Below are 16,617 nucleotides of genomic sequence, written 5' to 3' on the forward strand. Positions count from 1 at the left end.
AAAGAGAAAGAGAAAGAGAAAGAGAAAGAAAAAAAGAAAGAAATTTGGAATAAAAGGGAAAAGGAGGGAAAGAAGGGAAAAGAGAAAGGTTAAAGGTGAAAAAGAAAAGAAAATGAATAGAAACAGAAAAAGAAAAAAAAGAAAAAAAAAAGAAAAAAAAGAGGAAAAAGAGAAAAAGAAAAGCTACAGCACTGGGTTTTTCCAGGCGGTCACCCATCCAAGTACTAACCCAGCGTTGGCCGCTTAACTTCGGAGGTCTGAAGGGATCCGGTGCGTATGACCAACTATGGCCGTAGCTCACACACACTCCCTCAACCATCCCTTTTATAATCTTCCCCCAACTATCCTTCTTTTTCTTTCTTTCTTTCTATCTTTCTCTTTCTCTCTCTTTCTCTTTCTCTCTCTTTTTCAATTTCTTTTCTTATTATCAAAATATCTTTCCCAATCATTATCTCTATCTTTTCTCTTCCTCTTTCTCTTCAACTATAACTTTCTTCTTCTTTCTTTCACACATTCACATTCACACCCTCCCACTCTCTTTTAATTACCACTTCACTCTTTCCACTTTCTTTCCCTCATTCCTTCTTTTCCTCATTCTCATCCTCTCTCACTCTTTCACTTTCAAAGTTCATTCATTCATTCACTCACTCACTCACTCACTCACTCACTCACTCACTCACTCACTCACTCACTCACTCACTCACTCACTCACTCACTCACTCACTCACTCACTCACTCACTCACTCACTCACTCACTCACTCACTCACTCACTCACTCACTCACTCACTCACTCACTCACTCACTCACTCACTCACTCAATTATTCATTTTATGAATTCAATCAATATTTCACAATTCTTTCAACCATTCAATTTCACATTCATTCAATCCCTCACGAACTGTTTTCTCCTTCTCTTTCTCTTTCTCTTTCTCTTTTTCTTTCACTTTCTCTTTCACTTTAACTTTTGAAATCGCTTCACATCATTGTGTTTCTCATAATATTCCATTTGAATGTTCGTTGGATGATTTCTTATTTTTCTTTTTCATTCATTCAATTAATCATTTATTCATCTATCCATTTGCACTTTCTTTTCTCTCTCATTTTCTTTTTCTTTCTTTCTTTTTTCGAATTCTTAACATTTTGTTTTTACTCATCTTTAACATTTCTCTTTAAGAATTTGATTTGAGATGGGAAATAGAGGGGAGGAAAAAATGAGGATTGAATAAAATATAAGTTTATAATGAAGGCAAAATGGAAAGAAAAGCGAAAGCGGAAAGAAAGCGAAAAATGAAAGGAAGAAGAAAAGAGAGGAGAGGAGAGGAGAAGAGAGGAGAAGAAGATAAATGAATGAGAAAAAGAAAAGGAAAAGGAATAAGAAAGAGAAAGAGAAAGAGAAAGAGAAAGAAAAAAGAAAGAAATTTGGAATAAAAGGGAAAAGGAGGGAAAGAAGGGAAAAGAGAAAGGTTAAAGGTGAAAAAGAAAAGAAAATGAATAGAAACAGAAAAAGAAAAAAAAGAAAAAAAAAAGAAAAAAAAGAGGAAAAAGAGAAAAAGAAAAGCTACAGCACTGGGTTTTTCCAGGCGGTCACCCATCCAAGTACTAACCCAGCGTTGGCCGCTTAACTTCGGAGGTCTGAAGGGATCCGGTGCGTATGACCAACTATGGCCGTAGCTCACACACACTCCCTCAACCATCCCTTTTATAATCTTCCCCCCAACTATCCTTCTTTTCTTTCTTTCTTTCTATCTTTCTCTTTCTCTCTCTTTCTCTTTCTCTCTCTTTTTCAATTTCTTTTCTTATTATCAAAATATCTTTCCCAATCATTATCTTTATCTTTTCTCTTCCTCTTTCTCTTCAACTATAACTTTCTTCTTCTTTCTTTCACACATTCACATTCACACCCTCCCACTCTCTTTTAATTACCACTTCACTCTTTCTACTTTCTTTCCCTCATTCCTTCTTTTCCTCATTCTCATCCTCTCTTTCTCTTTCACTTTCACTTTTGAAATCGCTTCACATCATTGTGTTTCTCATAATATTCCATTCGAATATGTGTTGGATGATTTCTTATTTTCGTTTTTTATTCATTCATTCAATTAATCATTTATTCATAGATCCAATTGCACTTTCTTTTCTCTCTTATTTTCTTTTTCTTTCTTTCTTTTTTCGCATTCTTAACATTTTGTTTTTACTCATCTTTAACATTTCTCTTTAAGAATTTGATTTGAGATGGGAAATAGAGGGGAGGAAAAAATGAGGATTGAATAAAATATAAGTTTATAATGAAGGCAAAATGGAAAGAAAAGCGAAAGCGGAAAGAAAGCGAAAAATGAAAGGAAGAAGAAAAGAGAGGAGAGGAGAGGAGAAGAGAGGAGAAGAAGATAAATGAATGAGAAAAAGAAAAGGAAAAGGAATAAGAAAGAGAAAGAGAAAGAAAAAAGAAAGAAATTTGGAATAAAAGGGAAAAGGAGGGAAAGAAGGGAAAAGAGAAAGGTTAAAGGTGAAAAAGAAAAGAAAATGAATAGAAACAGAAAAAGAAAAAAAAGAAAAAAAAAAGAAAAAAAAGAGGAAAAAGAGAAAAAGAAAAGCTACAGCACTGGGTTTTTCCAGGCGGTCACCCATCCAAGTACTAACCCAGCGTTGGCCGCTTAACTTCGGAGGTCTGAAGGGATCCGGTGCGTATGACCAACTATGGCCGTAGCTCACACACACTCCCTCAACCATCCCTTTTATAATCTTCCCCCCAACTATCCTTCTTTTCTTTCTTTCTTTCTATCTTTCTCTTTCTCTCTCTTTCTCTTTCTCTCTCTTTTTCAATTTCTTTTCTTATTATCAAAATATCTTTCCCAATCATTATCTCTATCTTTTCTCTTCCTCTTTCTCTTCAACTATAACTTTCTTCTTCTTTCTTTCACACATTCACATTCACACCCTCCCACTCTCTTTTAATTACCACTTCACTCTTTCTACTTTCTTTCCCTCATTCCTTCTTTTCCTCATTCTCATCCTCTCTTTCTCTTTCACTTTCACTTTTGAAATCGCTTCACATCATTGTGTTTCTCATAATATTCCATTCGAATATGTGTTGGATGATTTCTTATTTTCGTTTTTTATTCATTCATTCAATTAATCATTTATTCATAGATCCAATTGCACTTTCTTTTCTCTCTTATTTTCTTTTTCTTTCTTTCTTTTTTCGCATTCTTAACATTTTGTTTTTACTCATCTTTAACATTTCTCTTTAAGAATTTGATTTGAGATGGGAAATAGAGGGGAGGAAAAAATGAGGATTGAATAAAATATAAGTTTATAATGAAGGGAAAATAGAAAGAAAAGCGAAAGCGGAAAGAAAGCGAAAAATGAAAGGAAGAAGAAAAGAGAGGAGAGGAGAGGAGAAGAGAGGAGAAGAAGATAAATGAATGAGAAAAAGAAAAGGAAAAGGAATAAGAAAGAGAAAGAGAAAGAGAAAGAGAAAGAAAAAAGAAAGAAATTTGGAATAAAAGGGAAAAGGAGGGAAAGAAGGGAAAAGAGAAAGGTTAAAGGTGAAAAAGAAAAGAAAATGAATAGAAACAGAAAAAGAAAAAAAAGAAAAAAAAAAGAAAAAAAAGAGGAAAAAGAGAAAAAGAAAAGCTACAGCACTGGGTTTTTCCAGGCGGTCACCCATCCAAGTACTAACCCAGCGTTGGCCGCTTAACTTCGGAGGTCTGAAGGGATCCGGTGCGTATGACCAACTATGGCCGTAGCTCACACACACTCCCTCAACCATCCCTTTTATAATCTTCCCCCCAACTATCCTTCTTTTCTTTCTTTCTTTCTCTTTTTCTTCCTCTTTCTTTTTTTTTTTTTTCATTTTTTTTATTTTCTTTTTTTCTTTTTCTCTTTTGTTTTTTATATATTTTTTTCTATTATTGAACAATGATTTTTTTTTTTTTTTTTGAAACGTTCCTATTTTGCAAATTTAGAATGAAATATCAATTTCTTATATCAATCAATTTTATGTTCTTTCTAATGAAACTTCACAAAATTGAAAATATTACCAATGTCAAGATTTTATTTTATTGACATTAAAATTTGCTGAGTGGGAACAGAAATTTGATTGAAAAAGGAAATTTTTATTTTATTTGAAAATTAAACAAAAGTTACTTTTCAAATAAATTAAGAAATATCTTTCCCAATTTAAATCTTATTCTTTATTTCTCTTTCTGTCTGTCTTTCTTTCTTTTGCATTTCTCTCTATTTATTTCATTATGCTATTTTTTTCTAGAATTTTTTTTTTTTTTGTTATCCCTATTTTTAATTTTAATTTATTTTTGTATTTTTGTTTTTATTTCATATATCATTTTTTATATTCTTTTAAATATTAATATTGTTTTTAATTCTTTTCTTATTTGAATCGTATTTTTTGAGTTTCCCATAAGTTTTTATCATTTTAAATTTTTTATTTCCTGCTTTATAATGATTTAGCTTACTGGTTTGTAGAATGATGATTACTATTTTTGATTATTTTTATTCAAAGACATTTTTTGTGAAAAGCGAATAAATAGAATTGTTCTTCCGAAATGGAGGTTTCGCGTACAGACTTTCTTCCATATGCAAGTTCGCACAATGAGCATGGCGCAAATAGCGCATTACATTGCAACAAAAAGAATGTGGAAAAGATGATTGATGATATTTATAATTGGAATACCCACCAAATACAACCTCCAACTACACCTTTAGAACTTTCACCATTTCAATCTCCTAATTTTGATGAATTCTTCATTTTTATTGAAAAAGCAACGAAAAAGCTTGAGAAAATAAAAAACAAAATTTCCAAAAATCCAGAAAAAGAAATTGAAAAGGGTATTGATTTTTCGAAAGTTGAGACTTTTATCGAAGAAGCAAAAATTCAACTGGCAAAGAACGCAAAAGCAACTGAACAATTAGAAAAACGCATTTCAGCTTGGAAGGAGCAGGAAGGATTATCTTCTCCATTTGAATCAGACGAACAAACACCACTTAAAGAATCTCTTGATTCATTAAATCTTTCAAAGCAACGCTTAGACTGTATTGTGGTAAGAGATACAAATGTACTAAAAAGTGTCGAACAGCAATTGGATCAAACGTTTGTACCACAAATTTTTGTTGTGAATTCATAATCATTTTCTTAGAAAAGAGTGTTTCCAGTCGCTCCAGCCTGAAATAGAAAAATTAAAGGTTCAAACAAAAATGGAAAACCCGATTTCACATCCGTAATTTTTTGTTGTTTTTTAAGCCTTTTTCTTTCAACAAAGGAGTGTAAGTTAGATGAAATTTCTATTTTCTTTCACAATGGCTGAAGCTTATTATTGTTGTTCTCGGTGGCTGCAATTAAATGAATGGCCCGCTGCAAAAGTGTGTGTTGAAGTGCCAGATGTTATTGAAGAAGAGAGGAGAGCTGAAGAATCTGAGTGAAGTGGGCGAGGAGAATAAGGAGATGTGCCAGGGAGTCTAAGAGGTATTTTATTTGGTTTCTGATAGTCATCAGAAGATAAGTCTCTGAAGGAATTGGAAGGTGAAGGCATCAAAGACGAGTGCTGGTCTCTGCTGAGTGAATACAAAGGCTGCCCAATATCAGAGGGTTTAACTGTTGGGTAGGGATAATTGCGTGGAGACGAACCCAGAAGGAGATTCCTCCGCTTTCTTCCACTTCCACTTTCTCTGCTACTGCTTCCTGCTGCGGTTGTGTAGCTGTCTCGATTCCGTCCAGAAAATGAAGAATATGATGAAGATATGCGAGAAGAAGAACTTGGTGATGTGAATATTGGCGGAGACAAAGAACTCCTTTCTGATGAATATGAACGTTCGTACTGTTCTGGCCGAGACGAATAAGTATTTTTGCGAGTTGGTGGGTGTCTTGTGCTTGCAGAGTATCTGCTGTCGTGGCTTTTTTCTTCCCACATCATTTGCGCAAAGTTCTCCACAATTTCCATTGTCTCTCGCGCTTCTTCTTTCTTCTGTCTTTCTCTGAGCAATTCCCTTCCTCTCGAAGCTCGTCCGCTTCTGATCTGTGCTGACCCCACAGCCGAGCGGGACGAGGCAGGCGAGCTGTAATATGACCGCCTGCTTTGGGTGTCTCTGCCAGGAGAGGCAGACACAGACGTTCTTCTGGTCTCTTCTCCACTTGCTGAAGAAGGAGTCCGGCCTCGTCTGTTCAGAATTGCAGGCATCTGCATTCCGTTGTGTCTGACAGGTGTTTGTGAAGTGGAGCGATAAGAAGGAGATTGAGAAGATGTAACACTTCGTGAAATGATTGATTGCTGCCGTCCGCGTCGAGAAGAGGAAGAGCGCATTGAAAGAGCAGGAGAGCGTGGAGTTTGTGGTGTGGATGGAGAAGAAAATGACGTGGTTGAAGTGCGTTGAGACGAAAAGACGCGAGATGAACCGGCAGAAGGGCGGCTTCGTGAGACAGGAAGAGAGCGGACTGAGCTGACAGACGCGTTGGATCCTCGTGAGCTGACGGATGACCTCGATGCAGTGGATCTGCGCGACGAAGGCCGGCTTGTACGCGATGGAGTTGAAGGTGATGATGGTACTGAAAGCGGAACAAGATAAGGGAAAAGGTTCCACATCCCTCGCCGCTTCCTTGAAGAGGCCGAAGCTGACCGTATGTCTCCTCTTTGAAGTGCATAAGCAGGAGAGTCCTTCAGTTTGATGAATCGTGCGTATTCTTTCAGTAGCAAATTATCGATGAAATAGGCAACTGTCGAGGGCGGGTCGTTGGCTCTGAAGTGTTTGTGAATAATAGGAGGCGTCTCTTCAATCGCATTCAAATTCGATTGAACTGATCTTTCGCGTGCATGCGACGTGGCAGATCTATTCTGCTTCGACGACCCTGTAATCATCCAGTTGGTTATTGAAATAGAAGAGGAAGGATCTTCAGAAGGAGCATCAGGTGCAGAGAGAAGAGACGAGAAAGAATGGTCCAGATCGTCTTCGCTGTAGAGATCTGTGGGCTTTCCTGGGTCTTCCAGCTTGCTCTGCGCTGAAGCCGATGCCACAAAGGCGTCGAGATCGCTCATCTTCTGAGAAAGAGTCAGTTTGTCTTCGGTGAATGCAGGCGCTGGATCGACTGCTGGGTGCACCTGAATTGAGTTGCGTGTGCCGCGGGCAGAGGCGCGGCGAGAGGAGAGAGGGCTGTCTTTGACAAGCACAATTGGCACAGTGCGATAGGGAGATGGTGCTTGTCGAGGTATTCCTTTCATCAATGCAGATGAATTGCGATCGGTTGACTGGATGTCTTCTAAGTACTTGATGAGATTGGAATAGAACGGTATTTTGAATGGAAACAAGCTGTACAAAATACATGAAGTTTAAATAGAAGAGAAAGAAAAATAAAAGAAAGAAAAGAAAAAGATTTTTTTTATTGTTAATTTACAATATTGTTTAAATTCAAAAAATAAATAAATAAAGAAGCATACCGTTTTAAATAAGGAATATATTCTTTCAGATGAGCCTTCGATTCGAGCTCTCTTTTTGTGATTTTGAGCACAGTGTAGCAGTTGACAATAGCTACAGTAATGATTCGTCTGTCGCAAGGAATATAGATGACGTTCAATTGGTTAAGTATCAAATAGTTTTGAGGTGATCAAAAAAGTCAAGAATTTGTTGTCAGAAAATTTGGAGATAAATTATAGAGGAAAAATAAAAAACGAAATAACCTGAATTTGAAGCAAAATCTTATTTAAAAAGAATAGCATACACTAATGCAAAAGAAGCATCGTCATAAGCACAGGAGCCCTTCTGTGGATCAGTCACATTAAACAGAGCCTTCCACTCTTCCTTCATGTTCCTTCCTTCTCTTTCGCTTTCTTTCCTCATCGTTCTGCTGGCGGACTGCCTCGTTTTTGATTGAGTAGTCCCCACTCTCTCTGTGCTTCCCTTTGAGCCCTGCAATGCAGTTGTATTGTTATCACTTTCATATGAAGCAGCAGATGAAGCAGCAGCATTGTTTTCAATGTCTGTGAATTCATTCACTGTATCGTCATTCATCTCGCTCGGGTCTCTTCTTTGCATCTTCTTCTCCTGGTTGATTCGCTCTTTTTCCAAATTCTTTCTCTTCCGCTCCTCGTCAGCTGCTCTTTCTTCTTCTTCTCTCTTTCTCTCCTTCTCTTCTGCGTCTTCTGCATGTGAACATGCCCAATCGTCCGTTTCATTGCCACTCGGACGCTCTCCGAAAGCAATGCTCCGCAACTTCCCTTTCTGCTTGATAAACAGCCCCTCAGGATCGTCATACTCATCATCGAGCCACAGCCTGTTGATGTCTTCGTCTTCGCCATCAGCTTCTTCACCTTCTTCTTCATGGTCTGAGTGCACTCGTTCCTTCCGTTCAGATTTGTCTCTGTCATCTCTCCTCTTCTTCTTCAGAAGCTGTTTGAGAAAGGACACAATCGCCTTTTTCTTTTCCTGTGTTGCTTTTTCATCTCCTTTTTCATCTTCATCTTCCATTTTTTCGGTAAACCGAAAGCTTCCGTCGCTGATCAATGAAGAGCTGTCTGAAAATGATGACAGCGAAGCTTGTGATGCTGTGCTATAGCGCAATGATCTTTTTGTGCATAAGCGAGAATTATTGAAATAGCTTAAACGGTTGGACGACTTTGCGGAATAAACTGAAGATCGAGAAGGTGAAGAAGCTAATGAAGAGGAAGAAGAAGAAGAACTTGAAAGGCGATATTTTCTGGTTATTGATTCAACTAATGATTTCTCATGCCAAGTCTCTGCAAAGCCGGCCATTCTTCTCATATTCTCATTCAAGTCAATTGACTGTTCTTGTCCTGCCTCATTGTGCCTTCCTCTATCTTTCATTGAGCTTCTTCTTTTTCTTTCTCCTGCATGATACGACACAGGCAGCACAAACATATGGCTCAAATAGTCCGCTTTCCCCATCAGCTCTCTCAGCTCAATGCCTTCCATTCCTTCCCACTCGCTGGCGTCTCTCACATCCAAGTCGCTATTTAAGGCCTGTTCTTGTTCCTGATCATCTGTCCACATTTCCTTTTTTTCGTTTTCTGTTCGCTTTTTCAAATAAGAAGGAAGACGCTTTTCTTGTTCTTTCTTTCTGCAAGGAAAACGTCTTTCGCACAGCTCATCCCTAAGCTCGGAAATGATGTTACTAAGAGTCACATAGCACTCTTCATATCTAAGTATTGCAAAAAATGCAAACAATTCGAATTTGTGCGAATATTAAGCATACCGTTTTAATTTATAAAAGATGTAGCTCTTCTGGAGATGAAGAACACTTCGAACAATTAATTCCATGGTTGGCGGAAAAAATGATGCTGGATAGGCTGAACCTAAAAATTGAAGTGATTTGTCGATCATGTCAATTGACGTTGGCCACATTTCTTTTCTAAAAAGAATGATGATTTTTTTTTAATAATTCAAAAATGAAGCAAACTTCATATTATACAATGCCTGTATTGAATAAATGACAAAGCGAAAACGGTTGAATCCATTTGTTCCACGAAAGCGAATCATTATGTTTTGAGCCTTTCTCACGAAACCCAAAGAATCGATTGAAGAGAAAGCTAATGGAAAATGAGAAATTATTGAAGGAAAAATCATTCATACAAGCATCACTTGACACAGATAAAGCACATCTAAGAAGGATTGAAATGTAAAGATCGGTCAGGCAGAATATTTCAGGAGAGGAATGAATCCCATTTGAACAAGCATCACGAATGATGCTTTCCATTTCCATGAGATCCATAACGCTAATGCACTATATTTTTAGTTTTTAATTACAATAGTTAGCATTATAAAAACATATGCACACTTCTGGTCGAGAAAATATATATTCAACCAATAAATCTATATCTTCGCTATTTTGAATGGAAGCATCGCTATTACTATCGACTTGCTTTAAAATAGAAATGTGTGGCGATAAATATGTGAAATAATTCCTTATTTTAACTGTGGGATGAAAAAGAGCATAAATATTTAAAAAGATGCTCATTCAAAATTTACTATGGGGTATTTTTTTCGCAATTTTTTTTTTAATTATATTTTTGTTTTTTATTTAATCAAAGCCTAAAAATAAAATTATTTCCAATAAAGTATGAAGTTAAAATATGGAAACAGTTTATGAAGAATAATTTTTATCAAAGAAAATAAATGTTTTGTCAACGAATAAAAAGAAAAAACCAATAGAAACATTTTTATCATTGTTTAATAATTAATTTTATTTCGACTGAAAGAAAATGATGCTGAATGAATGATTAATATGTTAATTTTTCGGTTTTTCTGATAAAAGCAATTGATATAAGGTGGTTTTTTTATCCGGACATTTTTTTTTTTATTGGCATTTCTCAATAAATAAAAACTGAAAATAGAAATGGCATATTGAACCAGGTTTGAATATGTATTCAACGTTCATACAAAAAAAATTTTTTGTCAATTTTTGTTTTTGATGAAGATCTTGGGAATTTTTAATTTATTTTTGATCATTTGTTTTGTCCATTTTGGACTATCTTTCTTTCTTTGTTTATTTTCAACTATAAGGCTATGAAACAAATACAATGAAGTTTTATTATTCCAAATATTATTTGTTTTTAACTATTTTTTCAGGAGTTTTTCGCATTTCATCGTTTTTGACAAAAATCATGAAAAACTGAAAATTTTGAATGATACGACATTTATTAGATATTTTAAATGATGTGCATGAAAAGGTGAAAATTTTTACGAAGTCTTTATTTGGTTACAACTTTGTAAAGTATTGTTGCAATAGTTGTATCAATCAGTTTTTGATTATTTCTTATTTGTTCATTTCATTTTTGTTTCAATTTTATATGACTAACAAATGAAATTTGTTATGTATTTTAATCTTTTAAACATGGCATGTTGTAATATTAGTCGTAAAATACAACAACAGAATAGAAATTTTCAGTTTTTCATGATTTTTGTCAAAAACGATGAAATGCGAAAAACTCCTGAAAAAATAGTTAAAAACAAATAATATTTGGAATAATAAAACTTCATTGTATTTGTTTCATAGCCTTATAGTTGAAAATAAACAAAGAAAGAAAGATAGTCCAAAATGGACAAAACAAATGATCAAAAATAAATTAAAAATTCCCAAGATCTTCATCAAAAACAAAAATTGACAAAAAATTTTTTTTGTATGAACGTTGAATACATATTCAAACCTGGTTCAATATGCCATTTCTATTTTCAGTTTTTATTTATTGAGAAATGCCAATAAAAAAAAAAATGTCCGGATAAAAAAACCACCATTTTTTCTTTTATATTATGAATTATTATCCAATGGTGTTTTATATGAATAATCGCTACATGGAAAACAAATGAAAACGATATATATTTTAATATCCATTCAACCAAAATAGTCACAAAATTTTTGAAGAGTTAATTCACTGATCTTGCCCATGTTAAATGTTAAATAATGCTAATTTTTGTCGAACCGATTTCTCGTCAAGTGGCTCATGTTTGATGCTTTCCTCTTTAATTTTTAAAACACAAAAATTATTGAGCAACTTTAGGGAGGAACTGTGCTTTTTTGTTCGGCAATTACAAATTCTTTACAAATAAAGATTATAACATCATCAAAAAATTTTAATCCGTATATTGTTAATAATAAAGAAAATAACAATTATGCTATATATTCAACACTTCCTTGTTTTCGTTCGTCAGTTTGTTTTTCTGCTGTTTTTTTAGAGAATTAAAAATTTGACTTTAAGTTTGAAGTCTTCTTCAAAGAAATATTAAGCAAGAAAATTAAAATAGAAAACTTAGTTGAAATAATAGAGTCAAATGATAAGCCTCTTTCATTTGTAATATGGAATGTTTGCCTTTTCTTTCTTTCTTTCTTTCTTTTTTCTGAGAATCAATAATCTCTTTGAATCGGGAAAAAAGGATCAAGAAAAGATGATGTATTTCGGAAAGGATAAAATTGGACTTCGATCTCTTTTGGTTTGTCCTGTTTGATTGTATGCATTTATTTGAATGAGTTATCAAAAAAGATTCATTTTCCTCATAATCATCAAACATTTCATTATCCTTTAGTAGATGCTGCTAATCGTTTTGAAGATGATGAAGGAGAAAAAACAGAAAAAGTTGCACAAGAAACGTGCGAAAACAATCTCAGTAATGCAACTCTTTCTTCACAAATTCAGAATCTTGAAGTTGTTGATAAAGGCAAACTCTTTCTCGAATCACGCAATTCATCAACTCATCTGAGGGTTATTTCTTGTCCAAGTGAAGATGAACATTTAACCACATCTATTGAATTTCCATCATCTTTTGACGATCAGTCAATTCCTTCGTTTGGTGATGTATTGTGCATTTCTTGGAAGCAACCTCAAATGATCGGAAAAGACATAAAATTTCAAAATGAAATGGAGAATTCAAGCTTGAAGTCCGAAGAGACTCATTCGGAAACAAAAGAGCCTACAAAGTCAGAAATTATTTCAGCCATGGTTGAATCTGACTGTGCCAATTTTTCGTGTTTTGCTGATGAAAACTTCTGGGAAGAGCTCCCTCCTTCTGTCAACTGCATCTCATTTCAAAACTCATCAGAAAAATCAGAGAAGAATTCTACAAATAAGATGATGTCAGAAAATACTGATGAAACAGAATCATCTTTGATGATTGCATCTTCTTCTACTTCTCCTTCATCGTCTTTGCCTGCTTTCAAGGCAAAGTTAAATGTTACCCCATTTAATTTTATTGAATCTGCAATTAATTTCTCCGACTTCAGTCAGTTTTTTGAAGAAGCAATGAAACTATCGCAGAAATTCTTTGTATATTCCAAATGTTGGTTAGATGACAGCCTTTTCTGTTCAGTGGAAGCGCTACGAAATGGAAGAATTGAGCTTATTTCCGATTCTTCGTCCACTTCGTCATCATCCTCATCTTCATCCTCATCCTCTCCCTCTTCCTCTTCCTCTTCCTCTTCTATTTCAACTTCCACTGCTCCAACAACCTCCTTGTTATCCTCTGAAAAGGCAACATTTCATTCAGCACTTCAAAATGATATTTTATCAACAGAAAAAATTCATGCTGTTTTTATTCTTCTCTCAATTATAATAACATCTTTACGTCATATTGTTGAATATAACATTCAAAATTCGCTTCCAACATCTCTTCTTTTTAGCGGAGGGCTTGATTCTGCTTTGCTCACAGCTTGTGTTGGACACATCGTGGAAGAGAAAATGAAAGAAAAAGAAGCCAAAAAAGAAGAGAAAATGACACACGATGTGGAGCTTGTGAATGTCGCTTTTGGGTATTTTTATTTTTAGCTTAAAATTTTCATTAACTTGCATTTTTTTGGAAAAAAATCTTTGAATTATCTTTTTCAATTTCTTACTCAATTTCTTACAAAAATTTCTCTTATTAAATCAATTTTCATGCATTTCCTCACAGCCCTCCTTTTTCCACCCCCGACCGCCAGACAGCCCACACCGTCTTCTCCGAGCTCTCCCCCCGCTTTCCCTCAGTCAATTTCTTGCTTGTGTGTCGTGATGTGCCTCGTGCTGAGCTGCCGCAGCACAAACTGCGTCTGATGGCAGCCATGTTTCCCAAACAGACGACGATGGACATGTCTTTGTCCGTGTGCCTCTGGTGTGGAATATCCTCGTTGAAAAAATGTGTGGATGATAAATGTGATGATGCAAAGAAATGTGAGGATTGCGGGAAAGAAAAGGAGAAGGAGAAGGAGAAGGAGAAGGAAAGTGAGAAACATGAGGATTCTGTTACTCCATCGGGATTTGAACGAAATGAAAAAACAAAGATTGTTATTTCTGGACTAGGTCCTGATGAAATGGTATGCACTTTTTTATTTGGAGTACAAAAATTCAATAATTCTTAATCATAAAAATTATTATTATTATTTTTGGTATTTTTTCTATTTTTTCTGTAAATTTTCTCCAAAAATGACATTTTTTCTCAAATAAAAAAAAGTCTGGCGGATATCGCCATGCACACACAGCGTATCACAAAAGAGGCGTTTCGGTAGCAGCAGAGTCGATGCTGTGGGACATGTCAGCCATTTGGGAGCGAAATGCTGGAAGAGACGATCGTGTTGCTTCTGATGGCGGGATGGAAGATGGATGGACAGATCACATCATAAGCTCACAAACATATTTGTTGAGTGATAAAGACGGTCAAAAGCAAGATGAGGCAAGATGCGAAATGAAGGCAGATGATGAAAGCGAGAAAGTGCATGAAGAGCAAAGACAACAGTTTGGCGATGGGAAATGCAGTTCTGTTAGCATTGCCGCTCCATATTTAACTCTTCCATTGTTTTCGTTGCTTCTTCATCTTCCTCTTATGTCTGTTGTGGGATTTGACATCAAAAGCGATCCTTCAACTTCACAACAATCGACATCTATATCATCGTCTTCTTCTTCTTCTCATTCTCCTTCTTCTGCAGCACTTTCTTCCTCTGAAACAACTGATGTCGGAAAAGATCTTCCACTCGTCAACGATAAGCGCATATTCCGTTGTGCTGCTCATGTACTTGGTCTGCATGCAGCAGCAGAGCAACCTAAGAGAGCTATGCAGTTTGGCTCTCGGAGTGCAAAGCTAACAAGGTGAGTCTTTGTATTTTTTGTTGTTTTACGCCATTTGTGCGACTTTAATTATTTATCCTGTTTCTTTTTGAATTTATGAACGTTTTATTTTTATAGTGTGAAAGGTGATGTTCCAATAAAAGATACGCCATGGGCTGAAGCTGTTGTGAAACCAAAGGCTCAAATGAAAAGAAAACCACGAATGCAGCCAAAAGAGGTTCAAAAATCATAAAAATAAACCACAGATTATTTATTTATTCATTTTCCTTTTTTACTATTCAAAAAACTTACAAAATAAATGATCAAATTTAGCTTTTTGAATTCATTTTTTGTCATTTGTAAACATCATTAATTGAATATTTAACCATTTTTGCTAAAACATTGATAAAAAGTCATGAACAAGTTATTTGTTCCCAAAGTAGTAAAGATGTGTTTAATTTTTTCGATGTGAATGAAAAGATTAGAAGTGTTATAAATGAAAATGTGTGAATTTTTAAATTTTTACTCAGTATCCTCAATCTGAATTAGAAAGCAAAACAATAGCAATTTCAATAATAAAACAATAAAATAATAACAAACCTTTGGGGCCAAAAAGTATTTAATAGCACCAGCATCTTCAATCTGATATTCCACGCAGAATGGCTGCTCTGGTGATAATGAAAGAATAACTGTATTTGACAAAGGAGTTGCCTACAGATAAAATGTAAAAACATTTTCATAAAAAGAGATGTCAACTTTGTTTTTTTAAAAAAAGATTAAAAGCAGACCTTTGTGAACATATTCAAAAATCGGAGTGCAAAACTCTGCTGAAGTGCTTCTTCAATTTGGAGATTCACAGAGGATTCGCTCTTTCAAATTGATAGGATTAAAAATATTTAATAATATTTAAACATCAGTTATAGCACATACATCGTCAGCTGCCTCTGATGGCCTCAGTGTGACATTTCCTGAAAGCTCATCACCTGTCACAGAAAATGAGACACCATCTTTTTGTGCATCAATAACAACTGTATCTCCGATTGTTCCCAAATCACGGCAAATTCTGCTAAATTCCGCAGAGCTCATTGTGACTGTTGCTTTAGCATCAGTGTCATACACAGCAAGTGGCTCAACATTTAAATCGAGCAACTTTAATTCAAATGAAGACACTTTTCCTTCCTCTAAAAAAGTGAAAAATAACAAAATCAAAATTTTGCAAGATATAGATTTAAAGGTGCAATCATTTCAAACTTGGAGAATCAATCACAATAATAAGAGTGCTGGCATCGTCTTCAGCACGGAGAGTAGTTTGATCTTCGTTTCCTGCTGTTTTCAACAATTTTGTCAATGCCTTAAGATTAACACCTTAATGAATGATCCATTGATCAAATTTACAATTGATAAAAGAAAAATAATCAAGATATTTGTAACATTGAACATATAACATTACAGTAAACTGAGCAAACCAAGAGTCATGCTACGATCACATTTAAAAGTTCCTCCAAATGAATCAGCTCTTAAAAGAAGTGTAACCAAGCTAACTCTGCTCGAATCCATAGTCTATTTATGAAAAAAAGTTATCATCATGAATCGATTGCATTAAATACTGCAAACCTGAAGTGAAATTCCAGATGCTGATATGTCTAATGAAACTGTTTCATTTAATTCTCGAACAGCATCGACGATCTTTTTCAACAACGCAGTTTGAGCAAAAACAACTTCAAACATTTCAAAAATATTCAGCGACTTATGGTTCATTTGTTGTTTTTTCAGAAGAATGTTTCAATACATGTTTACGTTTTAATTCATTCATGCACAACACATATTTGAAATTTAAAATGAAAAAGCATAATATTCAAAAACTTACATTATTGAAAATGGGTTTTTTTCAAAATGGTTTTGTGAATTATAAATATATTTTGCAATGCTTTTTTTATACTATTAAATTTGCAGTCGATTACGTTGTTTCAGAATTAATACAAATTAAATTCTATTTTTAATCTCTTGTTTGATATTATTGTAAATTATCAAATATCTGCAATAATAAAATGAAATTGAAAAATGAAGTGTAAATTTAAATGAGCTACATGCACT

At 34.7% G+C, this 16,617-nt stretch overlaps 4 protein-coding genes across 4 annotated transcripts; 2 read left to right on the forward strand and 2 right to left on the reverse strand.

The window, feature by feature from the left end:
* Window positions 1–4,560: 4,560 nt before the first annotated feature.
* MONOS_17525 (uncharacterized protein) lies at window positions 4,561–5,236 on the forward strand (the record flags this gene model as incomplete). Its single annotated transcript, XM_067870453.1, has 2 exons — window positions 4,561–5,105; window positions 5,152–5,236. 2 exons carry the CDS (start codon window positions 4,561–4,563, stop codon window positions 5,234–5,236), a joined length of 630 nt encoding a protein of 209 aa, XP_067728284.1.
* An 89-nt stretch (window positions 5,237–5,325) lies between these two features.
* On the reverse strand, window positions 5,326–9,728 carry MONOS_2298 (uncharacterized protein; the record flags this gene model as incomplete). The annotated part of the gene is made up of 6 exons (XM_067872211.1): window positions 5,326–7,312; window positions 7,441–7,548; window positions 7,722–9,158; window positions 9,213–9,368; window positions 9,417–9,546; window positions 9,590–9,728. The coding sequence occupies 6 exons, from the start codon at window positions 9,726–9,728 to the stop codon at window positions 5,326–5,328; spliced, it is 3,957 nt and encodes a 1,318-aa protein (XP_067728285.1).
* A 1,672-nt stretch (window positions 9,729–11,400) lies between these two features.
* MONOS_14164 (uncharacterized protein) lies at window positions 11,401–14,855 on the forward strand. Its single transcript, XM_067866943.1, has 8 exons — window positions 11,401–11,459; window positions 11,515–11,664; window positions 11,713–11,817; window positions 11,888–11,944; window positions 11,995–13,256; window positions 13,397–13,796; window positions 13,934–14,565; window positions 14,662–14,855. Exons 1-8 carry the CDS (start codon window positions 11,418–11,420, stop codon window positions 14,774–14,776), a joined length of 2,763 nt encoding a protein of 920 aa, XP_067728286.1. The 5' UTR covers window positions 11,401–11,417; the 3' UTR covers window positions 14,777–14,855.
* Window positions 14,856–14,950: 95 nt separating this feature from the next.
* On the reverse strand, window positions 14,951–16,272 carry MONOS_14165 (Proliferating cell nuclear antigen, PCNA). Its single transcript, XM_067866944.1, has 7 exons — window positions 16,138–16,272; window positions 15,990–16,083; window positions 15,775–15,888; window positions 15,454–15,704; window positions 15,312–15,392; window positions 15,124–15,234; window positions 14,951–15,063 (listed from the first exon to the last, which is right to left on the reverse strand). The coding sequence occupies exons 1-7, from the start codon at window positions 16,249–16,251 to the stop codon at window positions 15,046–15,048; spliced, it is 783 nt and encodes a 260-aa protein (XP_067728287.1). The 5' UTR covers window positions 16,252–16,272; the 3' UTR covers window positions 14,951–15,045.
* Between the last annotated feature and the right edge of the window lie 345 nt (window positions 16,273–16,617).

This window comes from Monocercomonoides exilis, assembly GCF_001643675.1.
Source record: "Monocercomonoides exilis strain PA203 chromosome Unknown scaffold20-1493094, whole genome shotgun sequence".
In the NCBI taxonomy this organism is placed as follows: domain Eukaryota; phylum Preaxostyla; order Oxymonadida; family Polymastigidae; genus Monocercomonoides; species Monocercomonoides exilis.